The 12,284-nt window shown below is 48.0% G+C and overlaps 1 protein-coding gene across 6 annotated transcripts in view; it reads left to right on the top strand.

Moving 5' to 3' along the window:
* The window catches only part of TLN2 (talin 2), a 1,094,076-nt gene that overhangs the window by 635,076 nt on the left and 446,716 nt on the right, over window positions 1-12,284 (top strand). For all 6 annotated transcript variants that reach the window (XM_069221982.1, XM_069221985.1, XM_069221980.1 and 3 more), the window contains one exon: window positions 5,771-5,926. In XM_069221982.1, coding sequence (XP_069078083.1) covers window positions 5,771-5,926 — 156 coding nt within the window. The remainder of the gene's footprint in view (window positions 1-5,770; window positions 5,927-12,284) is intronic.

Genomic DNA, 12,284 nt, shown 5'->3' on the forward strand with positions numbered 1-12,284 from the left:
AACATCATTTAGTTTGTGTTTTACAAAGGCTTAGCATTTGTTTGTGAGACTTGTTAGATCTAAAAGGGCAAGCATAGTTTCTGTCTAATACGCCGTCCCATGCAAGGTTGAAATCACCACCCAAAATGAATTTATAGTGGGCAGGTAGGGTTGATAGTGTTTTTGCTGAGGTTGGACCAGGAGTTCGGGGTATCGCATTTGGGAACGTATATGTTCACTTCTACAATGTCAGTATTATCTTTGTTCAATTTAGTGATAAGCCATCTGCTATCCGGATCTGCTTGGGAAGAGGTAATAGTGAGCCCTGAAGAGATGGAGATGAGAGTGATTAGGCCATTTTTTTGTTGCGACCTGGGGCACAGGGAGAGGTCACCCACCCAGACTTTTTTCCGTAGGACAATTTCTTTTAGGGCTACTTTCATCTCTTGTAGGAGGATTACATCACCCTTGAGTTTGTGTGCAATCTAGAATTGTCTGTCTTTTTGTTGGGTGATTTAAGGCCTTAACATTAAGAGAGTGAATATTTAGGTTATGCATGATGGGGCAGCATGGGTTATTCTAGATTTGACCCAAGTTTCATGCTGGAGATTCGGGGGTGGGTAGGGGATAGTGGTAGGGGGCAATGGGGGGGGAGAGTATGGGAAAAAGTAAGGGGGAATGGGCGGTCTATGGGTTGTGGAGGGAGATAGGTGAGATAAGGAGGGGATGAGAAAGAGGTGTAGGAGAGAGAAGAGAGAGAAAATAAGTATGAAAAAGGAGGTGCATAGAAGTAGTGTCAGAAGATGTAACTTAATGCTGAGTAACCTAGGGAGGTACCAAGCTGGCTTAGAGTTGGAAGTGGGTGGTGGTGGCCATGAGTGCAGGGGCCTAGAGTCAAGGAGTTGAGGGTCACGCCCTTTGTCAAATTGTAAGTGAAAGGAGGGTATGAGTTAATATAGGTCCGCATTGTGACTTTGGCAGTCTTTTTCTCAGACCGCCGAAGTCACGCCCACCACAGACCGCCATATTATGGCTGCTGGCTGCTCTCCGCCACTATTTTGGCGGTCAGTGGTCTATTGGAGTTTGCTCTGACGCCACTGCCACATCACCACAACACCGCCTGCCGTATTACTACATTGTAGTCGGTGTGGCGGTGTTGTATTGGCGGGGCGCTGGCTGCGGAGTAAGCTCCATGGACCCTGTTCCCTCCCGGACAACCACCAGGTAAGGTGATTGACCGACAAGGTGGTGTTTTGTGTGTTTTTGTGTGTGCGGGTGTCTGTTTGACTGCGTGTATGGGGAGGGTGGGGGGGAGTGTTGTGGCTGTGTGTGTGAATGAGTGAGTGCGGATGTGTGCATGTATGTCTGTGGTGTGTGCATGTATGTATGTATGTGTGGTGCGTGTGTGTGCGTGGATGGGGCGGTACAGTATGGGGACAGGGGAAGGGGGGGCGTAGCTGGTTGGGGGGAGGGGGCTTCTGATGGGGTCAGGGGTGGGGGGCTCCGACATGGAGGTGGGGAGTCCTGTAGTGGCGACAAGAATTAGTATTTCTGTCACCAGTATCCTTACCGCCAGGGATTTCGTGGTGGGGCTGCCGCCATGGATTCCCTGGCAGTAAAGATACTCAAAATACTGCAGGCGGTGTTAGGTGGACCACCGGGTCGAAGGTGGACAACCTTCAGCCAGGCGGTCCTACCCCACTGGCGGTACAGGTGGTGAACTGGCTGCAAAGCAGCCAGTTCACTACCATTGTCATAATTTGGTGGTCCTGCACTGTCACGCTGTCGGCGGTCTGACTGCTGGCGTGGCGGGCAGGACCGACAGGGTCATAGTGACCCCCATAGTGTATTAATGGCCATTATGCTTATAATACTTGCCTATAGTATAGCGTACGGTGATTACGTGAAGGAGAGGTTTTGTGTTGATTAATGAGTGTTCAAAGTGAGGTGTTGGGTATCCATAATGGTCTTAGTTGAATCTGTAGTATTGAGAGCAGATTGTCCTTGAGTGTGATAGTGTAGTTTGGTCGGTAACAGGTGGAAGTGAGTGATGGTAGGGTATAAATACATTAATGCAACAATTAGTGGTATCAGAAGTAGTAAATCTTAACATTGTAAATGTACAAATATGCATTTGTAATTAAAATACAAACATAAGAGTAAGCTAATCCCTCTAAGCATGTAACACAATATACCCAAGAGGTCCCAGTTGTTTTAACTAACAAAGTAGCTTAATGCCTGGATAAATTGATATTGGAATCTAATAGCAAAGCCGAAGACCAAAGTGATTAAGCAGGTTATTAAGTGTGCTAATAAGAAGTCTAGTCATATTGATCTAACTGTTATGTAGTCCTCTGGAGTTGCCTAGCTTATATTTGTATTTGAGATGCGAAGAAAGGACTGAAACTTAATTCACCTAGATATGTAATGGAATATACCGAAGGGGTCCCAGTTGTGTCCTCGTAGAAGGTAGCTTAATGCTTTGATAACCTGACAGTGGAGAATAATAGAAAATCGGATACCCAAATTTGACTAAGCAGGCTGTTAGGGATTCTATTAGGATGTCTAGTCATAACGTTCTAGTTGTTATGTAATAGAGTTGCATATATTTTATGCTTTGGCACAGTGCAATGTTTGGTATCTCTGACGTGGGACCAGTACGTTTAAGGGTTAGTGGTGTAGGTGAGTAGTGGGTAACGGGCCTATTGAAATGGTTAGAGAACTAAGTGATCCTGAGTTGCTCATTAAAGAGGTTTAGCGACAGATAAGCATTGATTAATTGTGGTTAACGCTGGTTAGCAGAGCAGGTTAATAGTCATGAATCTAAAACCGCAAGTATGTACAAAGAAATTATTACTCAGATTATTAATGTATTTTGAAGGTGCTATTCTAAACCTCATTAGTAAAACTATTGTAGTGTTAGATTGACAGAATGTTAGGACATTGAAGTGCGCTGATTAAGTCATTATTTACATATTGCAACTTCGGAGGATTCGAAGGAAAGGCCTTCTGTTCAAAGCTGGTAGGTGTTGGTTAGAAGTGACTAGGGCTGGTTAGCAGGTTACTGGAGTTAGTTCCAAATTTGGGGATGTATGTTGGAACTCTGTGAGCGCGCGTAGTTTCAAAGTCTTTAGCAAAGTTTATATCTAGAACCTGGGGGTTTCACTTTTCTAAAAATACATTGCAGGATGGGGCTTGATTCTCACCTTCTTCCGGGAGTCCCAAAGTTGTCAAGTTGCCCCTTCTGTTTCTGTCCTCGAGTTCTATGATACTCTTCTCCAGACGGGCCATCCTTGCAGAAGTCATTGTGATTGTCTTATTAGTGTTGAGTTTGTGGTCTTCCATAAGACTTATGCACATTTCTGCTTCTGTGCCTCCCAGCACTAGCATGTCTGGTTACAGGGATAAAAGATCAGTTTGCATTGATTCTGTGGTAGTCTTTGTGGATTGTGCAAGGGTGTGGAGAGTGTCAAGCTTTTGCATTATTAGCTCCAGAGTTGCACTATTGTCCGTGTTTGGTTTGATAGGAGAGTCTGGCATGGAGGGCTCCTGTTTGGATCCTTTTTGCGCTTGTTTGGTGCCCTTTGTACCACCCTTTACATCATATAATCATTGGCCTGCCATGTTGGTGGGGTAATCCTGCAAATCGAATATTTTGAGGTCAGCTGTCCGCTTATTGAGATTTGTTTAGAGTGAGGTTTATGTAGTTGGGTGGACGTATAGGTAGACTGGATCAGAGAATGGACGATGGTGGTGGGAGGCCCAATGATGATGTGTGCTCCCATGGTGATTCACAGAAGTCTCTACAGTTGCATGCTGTCATCCAGGGGCACAATGTCCATAGGCATCCAGTTATATCACAATGTGCATAGCGCTGGTAGATAGGTAGACTGTAGTAAGGTAGTGGTAGATAGGCTGCTGGTCTATTAAGGCCAGGAAATTTCTAGAGGCAGCAGCAGTATGCTGTCACAATGGACATCTTAGGGTCAGGCCCAGTGTTAAGTGGATCTCACCTCCAGGTACTTATGAAGAGCAGAAAAAACAGTAAGTGCACCTACCAGTTTCCAGATGTGCACTCTTCTGTAGATGAGTCACTGCGTTGCGGTATAACGTTATATAGCCTGACCGTGCTACCAGGTAGATGTTGCTGTTAGGTTGGTGTCCCCGCTTTGGCCATTTTGAAGTCAGGCGGGGACAGAGGGATGATGGTGCTGTTTCAGAGCCACTGTCTAAATGTTGCTGAATATGCTTCTTAGTCCCCCCACAAGCAGCTCCACATGATCACCGTATGACACAGGGATCAGTTCGGTCCCACAGGATCAAAGTAGTTTCACCCGATGGCATGAATGTTGGACTTAAACAACAATAGTGCAGACTCCGGGCTGTACCCTATGTCAGATCTCTAAAGGTGAAGCATCCAGTCTGCATCTAGCTTTACAGGAATCGGAGTGCATCTCAGATTCCGATATGAAATAGTCTGTGTGGGCTGACCATGTCACAGGTCGCAGAACGCGGAACATTAGAGGCGACACCACCGTTGTCCACCATATTCCTCAAAGGAGCTAATTGTGCTCTGTCAGTGTAGTGATGATGTGAATGTTTGGCTCACTGGTTAATCATCTAAATCTTAATGAAAATACAGTGTATTTGAAAAAAGAAATCCATCATGTACGTGCATCGTGAATTTCTATTTTTAGATTAGCCCATATTCTGTCTCTGACATGAAACTGGATCATATGATAAAAGCTAGGAACGGAATGCTCTGCCTTTGAGCTTTCCTGGCTGTCTTTCATCAAAGCTCAGACGATTTAAAATCTGCAGCACATTAAAAGTTTACAATTTTGTCATTAAGAAACGTGTGAAAATAATCTTCCTTTTTTCTTAAAGTTATTAGAACCTTTTTTTTAACAATTACTAGAACTAAAAAATAAAATACCTATTTTTCAATTGTTATTATATTGATATAATGAAGATTTAGAAAAGATATATTCACAGGTGTTTACAGAAAAATCTAGAGGCCTGTTAATATAAAACTCTTTAGGAAAAAAAAAACAGGAGAACATAGGGTTACCACTATCTGGAAAGTTTAGTGACTCATACCTGCCAAGTTTCCCAGCCCCATGCCTGATGTACTGCTCCAGTCCAGGTTTTTTCCTTTGAATTCTGGGACTTGTAGTCCTGTTTTATGATGGAAAAACCTGGTCTGAAGCAGCACGTCACGCATAGACTTGAGAAACATAGCTGGTCTGGTGACGTTAAACCTGGCTCATTGTGTGACGTTATAGCGACACTGCAGATGGAACTGTGTTGCTATGACAGAAAACCTCTCTCAGTGCTGATTCTTGCTCATTTCTCACCTGCGCGTGGTCTGCCATTAGCCTCTGTAACTCTTAGGCTCTGTTTTTGTGTTCTTTGAAGGCACAGCTTTTATTACCTTTTGAAGTACGTACTCGTTTTGTCCCTTGTTTATTTGTCACTTGTTTGTCACCTGGATATCGTGGTTTCTAGTAAAGCTCCTGGTAGGGTTTCTTAATGGCATTTAGAGAGAACGTTATATATCCAGATGATCCACTCTGATCTCAGTCTACTACTCCCTTGTTCTAGGGCAGCCCTAGCAATGAGAGTTCCAAGAGCTGCAGGGCCGCCATTTTAAGGATGCAAACAAACATGAGATGTCTGACAGGAGTGTCAGTCACTTAGTGGCAACTGATTTGCCACTTCTGAAGCTGCCACATGTATTCTCTCCAGGTACATGAAGTGGGGAAATTAACCCTTTGCCTTCCTCTTGCAGGAAAAAATGAAGAGTAAAAACAAGCTGGTCCCCCGGTTGCTGGGAATTACCAAAGAGTCGGTGATGCGTGTGGAAGAGAAGACCAAGGAAGTGGTGCAGGAGTGGCCCCTGACCACCGTGAAACGCTGGGCCGCCTCCCCGAAAAGCTTCACTCTGGTAAATATCTCCGGAGACTCATTCGGTTGCGCCTTTTTCATTTTTTTTTCGCTGTTCGACTAGGCTTGTTTGACTTCCTAAAGGGAAGTTGTCAATTTAGTATGTTTGGAAATAGCGACTTACTTCTTCCTCTTGTTCTCGGATGAAATAATGGCTACGATTTGATGTTAGAAATCGAATTCCCGTATAAAATAACATGGCAGTAAATTTCGAAAATAAAATATTTATCCACAAACAAAACTAAAAAAGTAATGTAAATGTTTTTAACCAAAATTGTACAACCATTTCTAAAGAACAACCTTTTATAAACCATTTCTAAAGAATAACGTTTTACAGAAGCATCTGAATAATCTTTTGTTTGAAAGCTAGTAACCACTGTGATGCTTTAAATTTGTTTTCGATTCTTCCTATTGGACAGTCTCTCAGGCCTCATAGCACAATATCTTGTATCACAATCTTTGTCTGAGAACGTTTGTTCCCACGTCCAAGTGTGTGCACGCGCCAGATGCCCGTATGAAAAGTGTAATCGCCTGCGCTGAACTCTATCACCGCCCCTGTATCTACTCAGACTGGCGTTCACCTCTGATGTGCTTTTTAAATGTCAAGTGTCACGCATGCCATGTTGTTTAAACGTGTCTTCGCATAGAATCTCCCTGGACCACCCTAAAACTTGGTTCCGATTGTTTACTTGTGTAAGGTGCTGCTCGCTTCATTGCCTCTGTATCTGGAGAGCGACACCACACCTATTGGTTTCGATGGTGTCAAAAGGGATTAAGTGGTCTGGGTCATTTTTTTCAAAATATAATTCTGTCCATGGGGATGGGTGGTGTGCACTGTTTAAAACCTCCACAGGAATTACCTGTCTATACTGTCACCAACCAATATGCACTTCTATTGGTAGCATAGATCAGAAGAGATGGACATTTATATCACAGACACCCAGCAGTGCAACTGACTAGCTCCATGCCAACCATTATAATGAAGATGTCATACCATGCTAATCTAAGCCTCCATACCAGTAGTACTCATAGCCGAGAACATGGCTTTTCCCTCTGTCAATCAGCTCCTGGCCCCTAAATGTGCACAAACCTTTGCAGAAGTCACAGTGGCAGAAGAGACAAACTAATATATAGCATGGAGCGAAGTTCATGCTCCTGGCTTCCCATAGGAACTGCCAGGCTCTGCGGCCCTGTCTAGAAACCTGATTCCATTTTCAGCATGTGTTGCAGTGCGCCTGGCTCTCTGCACTCACGCTACGCGTCTTTGCACTCTCTGCTGTTGTCTTCTGAAGAGTGGTGTGGGTGAGGTAGAAGGTCTTGGTATGATGGATGACTTGAGGGTGGAGATAAGCTAGCTGCATAGATTTGTACAAGTTACAGTTATTTGGGACGGCCACGATAAAAGCGGAGAATCAATAGTTCAGATGGCTGTCACTCTCAAGACAACAGAGGAGGAATATTATCATTTTTTGAATCTGAGTTTAAATATTATGATCTTTAGTGCTTGGTTAGTTCATATATATATATATATATTTTTTTTCTTCATACATCTGTTTATTGGCATTTTATCGCAACATTACATCATAAGTATAAACCATTGACATTTAGATATAATGCATTGTGTAGGTTCCACTACATCTAGCTAACCACTCGGCTGGATAACAACATGACAGTACAACAGATAGGGCATCGTGGCTAATTGTAGTCCGGGTTCTGGCTCTTCTGCTGGATCATCTAGAAGTTGGGTCCCGCAGCACCCTCTTATCAGGAATACGCCACTGTTACTAACATGGCTTACAGGTGCGGCCTTAGGTAATAATAAGCAGCTGAGAACCGTTGAATAAATGCATTGCAAGACCACACCGATCATTGCGCCATTTCTCCCACCCCGTACTTTGCAGCGCGAGTATAATTGTAGAATAGACAGATGCTATAAACATTTTATAAACAAACCATACAAACAATAACAACTGCTGGTTACTTGACATCCATACGATTATTTCCCATTCAATCGCCTCCTGATCGGGCTGAGGACTAATCCGTATCAATCCGGCATGCCGGCAGAGGGGCTGGGTCGGGCACCAAATCCGGCAAATTGTGCCCTTCCGACTTCCAGCACTGCATCAAATCACGCCAATTCGCACACACATTCCCCCAACACGGTGCACCATACCTTTACGGGCTCTCGTTCATACTAGACCAAACCCCCCTCTTCTGGGTCCCTGTTCATGCTTCGCAATTGCAACATCAGCTCCTCCCAGCCAGCCAACAACGGAAATTGGCGCAGCCCCAACACCTCCTCCCTCTTCAGCTCTGCTCCCTCGCCTCCTGCCCACACCTCAAGAGAGCATCTCCAAGCCTGCACCGGCGGGGGTCCGGTGATTTCCACCTACGAGTCACAAGTCGCTTTGCCACGATAAGTCCCAGGTCCGTGAAACGCACCTCTGCTCTATGCCGCTTTCCTCTGGGGAATAATCCCAGTATGCACTCTTCCCAGGTGAACAGAACCCACCGAGCTAATATTATAACCTTCTAATATTATGTGAGGTGTCTCTAGCCGGCACAAACCCGTTCTGATCAGGGTGAACCAGGTCTGGCACACTCGGCGCAAGACGCACCGCCAGCGCCTTGGCTAATATTTTATAGTCGGTGTTCTGCATTGCCAGGGGCCGGTATGATCCCACTTCCGTTAGGTCCCTCCCGGGCTTGGGAAGGGACACCAGCAACGCCTCCCTCTGAGAGGCTGACAGATAACCCCCTCCGCTCAGCTTCCTCGTACATAAAAGGCCTTGTAGAAGTCAACAGGCAAACCATCCGGACCCAGTGTTTTACCGGATGCGAGCTCACGAATACTCAACTTTATCTCCTCAAGATCAAGAGGCGCCTCAAGTGCCTCCATCTGTTCCTCCTTTAAACACGGAAGCTCCACCCCAGCGAGAAATTCGCTGCAGCGACTCCCCATGGGAGGCACCTCCGAGGCATAGAGTGCCCCATAATGCCTCGTAAACTCAGCCTGTATCTCCCCAGGCTCGTGTACCATTCCCCCTGCTTGCGAGCGAGTCTCCACTATCGGTCCCCTCTCACAATCACGTCGGATCAACCAAGCCAGCAGCTTGCCCGCTTTATCGGCCGAAGCATGAGTTCTTGCAGAGTGCGCGGCATAGTTCAAGCAGCACAGGCGCTCGAGCAGCGACAGGTGTACAACGTGAGCCGCCGATAACATTGAATTTTCGGTCTGACTACCAGCCACCTCCCTTTCCGGCTGCAGCATAACGCGCTCCACCCGAACCAGGTCGCGTTCGACGGAACGGCGCAAGTTACATTGAGTCCCCAAGCAGTGCCCACGGATAAAAACTTTAAATGCATCCCACTCTACCAAACCCGACGACGCAGTACCGTCATTGTGCTCGAAATATTCGGGGATCGCAGCAAATAGTGACGCTCTGAAAGCAGCGTATTCCAACAGTTCCAGCCTCAGCCTCCAAGTGGAACAGCCGGACGGGAGGATTCCCAACTCGGGCCCATAAGCAGCGGGTTGTGATCAGAGTGCGTGCGCCCCAAGTAGTCCGTATTCACAATTACTGAGGCCCAGTTCGGAGTACAGAGCATTCTATCTAAACGCACGTGTAGGGAGTGTGGAGCAGAGTAGAAGGAATAGACCCTGTCGCCAGCATGCCTCTGCTGCCATATATCTACCAATTGCCATTGCAGACTCCAAGTCACTAAACCACGACCGGGGACACGGGCAACGGAGGAAAGGAACGGTCCAAATCAATATCAAGTACACTGTTGAAGTCTCCGCCCAACAGCCATAGAAAATCTCTCCAACCCGCCAAATGTTGGGACAGTCCGTGCAGAAAAGAGGTCTGGTCCACGTTCGGAGCATAAATAGAACCCAGCACTACAGCATGACCTGCCAGCCTCCCCCGAACCAGGACAAATCTACCCTGCGGGTCCACGATCTGCTCCTCTGCTGCAAAGGGAGTGCCCGCTCTAATCCAAATCAAAGCACCCCTAGCATACGCTGATTGACCTGCCGCACATAATTGCCCTCTCCAGCGTCAATGCGATCGGGGGATCTCCAAGCCCACCAGGTTTCCTGCAGAAACGCCAAATGGACTGAGTGCCTTCTAAGATAGGAATAGATAGCATATCGGCGCTTGGGGGTGTGTATGCCTCTCACGTTCCAAGTAATTGCAGTGTATGAAGACATGTCATAGGTAGCAAACTACCCCTCATCCACCACCGCGCTGCCCCTCTGCACAGCGCCACATCAACATTGACATTCTCCCAACCATCGATCGATACTCTATAGGTGCCCTCCAGCAGAACCAAAACATAACTAATACCATCAGAGCAGATAGACAACAGGTCACCGCCCAAACCCAACAATGAAAACAATAGCGTGCAACAACTCAACCACACATTATGTGTCTCCACTAGTAGGGGTACGAGGTAGGCCAATCCCACAAAGAAGCAATCCAAACGCAAGCCATACGTTCCGGCTACTGCAGATAACAGAAAAGGGGGACATAAGAGGAAGATCACACCTGCCAACTGCAAGGGTGCGCAGCGGATAAGGACAGACACAGAACCAGTGGCCACACGCGCAGCTACCCAAGGTTAGATGCCCACATTCAACAACCAGATCCGCCATCAGCTCACTTCATGTTCATAATAATTGAAGTCAAGCACACACAAGCCAGATGGACAGTTCCAGCAATTTTCCAACACAACTCAGGCATCCCTTATAAGAGTTAATCCGCAGTTGCCGGCGTCACAGGCGGGCCCCCGACGAGGCCCAGCTCCGAGAGGCAATCCAGCGTGACAGGTCGATCACTGGGTGGCTGCGAAAGTTCAGTGTCCGACTCTGACACCACCGGGGATGCGCTGATAGACGCAGCAGAGTGAATAGCTTCCCTCCCCGCTTGCATGAGCTGCTCCAAGTCAGATGCACGCGCCACAGGACCAGCACAGATTCCACCTCTCCTCTGGACGCGCCTGGCCCGGTTACACTTGCCTCGAGGCACCGGCACTGCCCGCTCTGTAGCACCACCTGAGGCCCGGTCCGTTGACTCGAGCCATTCCCACGCCGCCTCAGGTGTGGCAAAGAAGTGCGACTTGTTCTCCGCCACGACACGCAGCTTTGCAGGAAATAGCAAAGAATAATTTAAGCTGAGAGATCTGAGCTTACGTTTCAAAGGCAGGTAGGAGGCTCGATCCCTCTGTACCGCTAGGGTATAGTCCGGGAACAGTAAGATCTGCGCATCGTCCACCCGAGGAGGCGAAGTGGCCCTCACAGTTCGTAGTATAACGTCTCTGTGTAATGGAGGAGGCGGATGATGAAAGGACGAGGAGCACTCCCCGGCGGTCTCGGCCGTGCAAGAATCCGGTGTGCGCGCTCCACGGGGAAGAAAGGAGTAAGCACGCCCGCCGGCACCAGCCCCCGCAGCCAACTCTCCGAGTAGGCCACAGGGTCCTGGCCCTCAGTGCCCTCTGGCAAGCCAACCACTCAAATATTGTTCCTCCTGGAGCGTCCCTCCGCGTCTTCCACCCGACACTCCAACTCTGCTACACGGGCCTGCACGCCTTCCATCTCCGACTTCAGACGGGAGGCTGTCGTTGTCAATTCATCCTCCTTCGCCTCAATCTTGCCAGTTTTGTCCACCAACTTGCGATGGTCAGCATGCAGCAGGACAAGGTCGCTAGCCACCTTGTCTATTTTCGCTTCCAGCGATGTGCGGGCACACTCCAACGAGTCTCTAATGCGCTCCACCGCAGCAAGAACTGCATCTAGTTTCTGGCTGTTCTGCACCACTGAGTCCTGCGACCTCCCAGCTCCGGCACCAGAGCGCAGACGCCCCGTCCCCGCCATGCTCCAGGTCTCAAGAAGATTCCACCTGTTCCCAACTCACTTCCTCGCCGCCTGCTGTATCCGCTCCATACCTTTAATTGGCCTCAGTTGGGGCAGAGGGACCAAGCGATTAAATTGCCACCAAAGGTATCACAGTCTGACACCAAACAGGTCAGCCAGTAACCGCTCCCGACTCCGCACCACCAACACCTAGCTGTGACTGGCTCTGCAGAAACCAACACCAAATGTGGTCCTCCACGCGGCGCCTTCCTCGTTGATGGCAAACAGCTGGCCACGAAGTTCCCCACAGGTCCTCCTCTCTTGCAGTCGCCCAGGATAATGGGACAGGCCGGGCCCGCTTGCTGGGGCCACCAGCTCACCACCTCACGGCAGCACGAGCAGCCCGGCCCTCAGTCTCCTCACCTCCAGGCTCCCACCACTCCTTCCAGCCCCGCAGGTCTCACCATCAGCCCACGAGGTCCCAGCGGCCAGCCAGGCCCAGAGC

The sequence above is a fragment of the Pleurodeles waltl genome, chromosome 3_1 (assembly GCF_031143425.1).
Source record: "Pleurodeles waltl isolate 20211129_DDA chromosome 3_1, aPleWal1.hap1.20221129, whole genome shotgun sequence".
In the NCBI taxonomy this organism is placed as follows: domain Eukaryota; kingdom Metazoa; phylum Chordata; class Amphibia; order Caudata; family Salamandridae; genus Pleurodeles; species Pleurodeles waltl.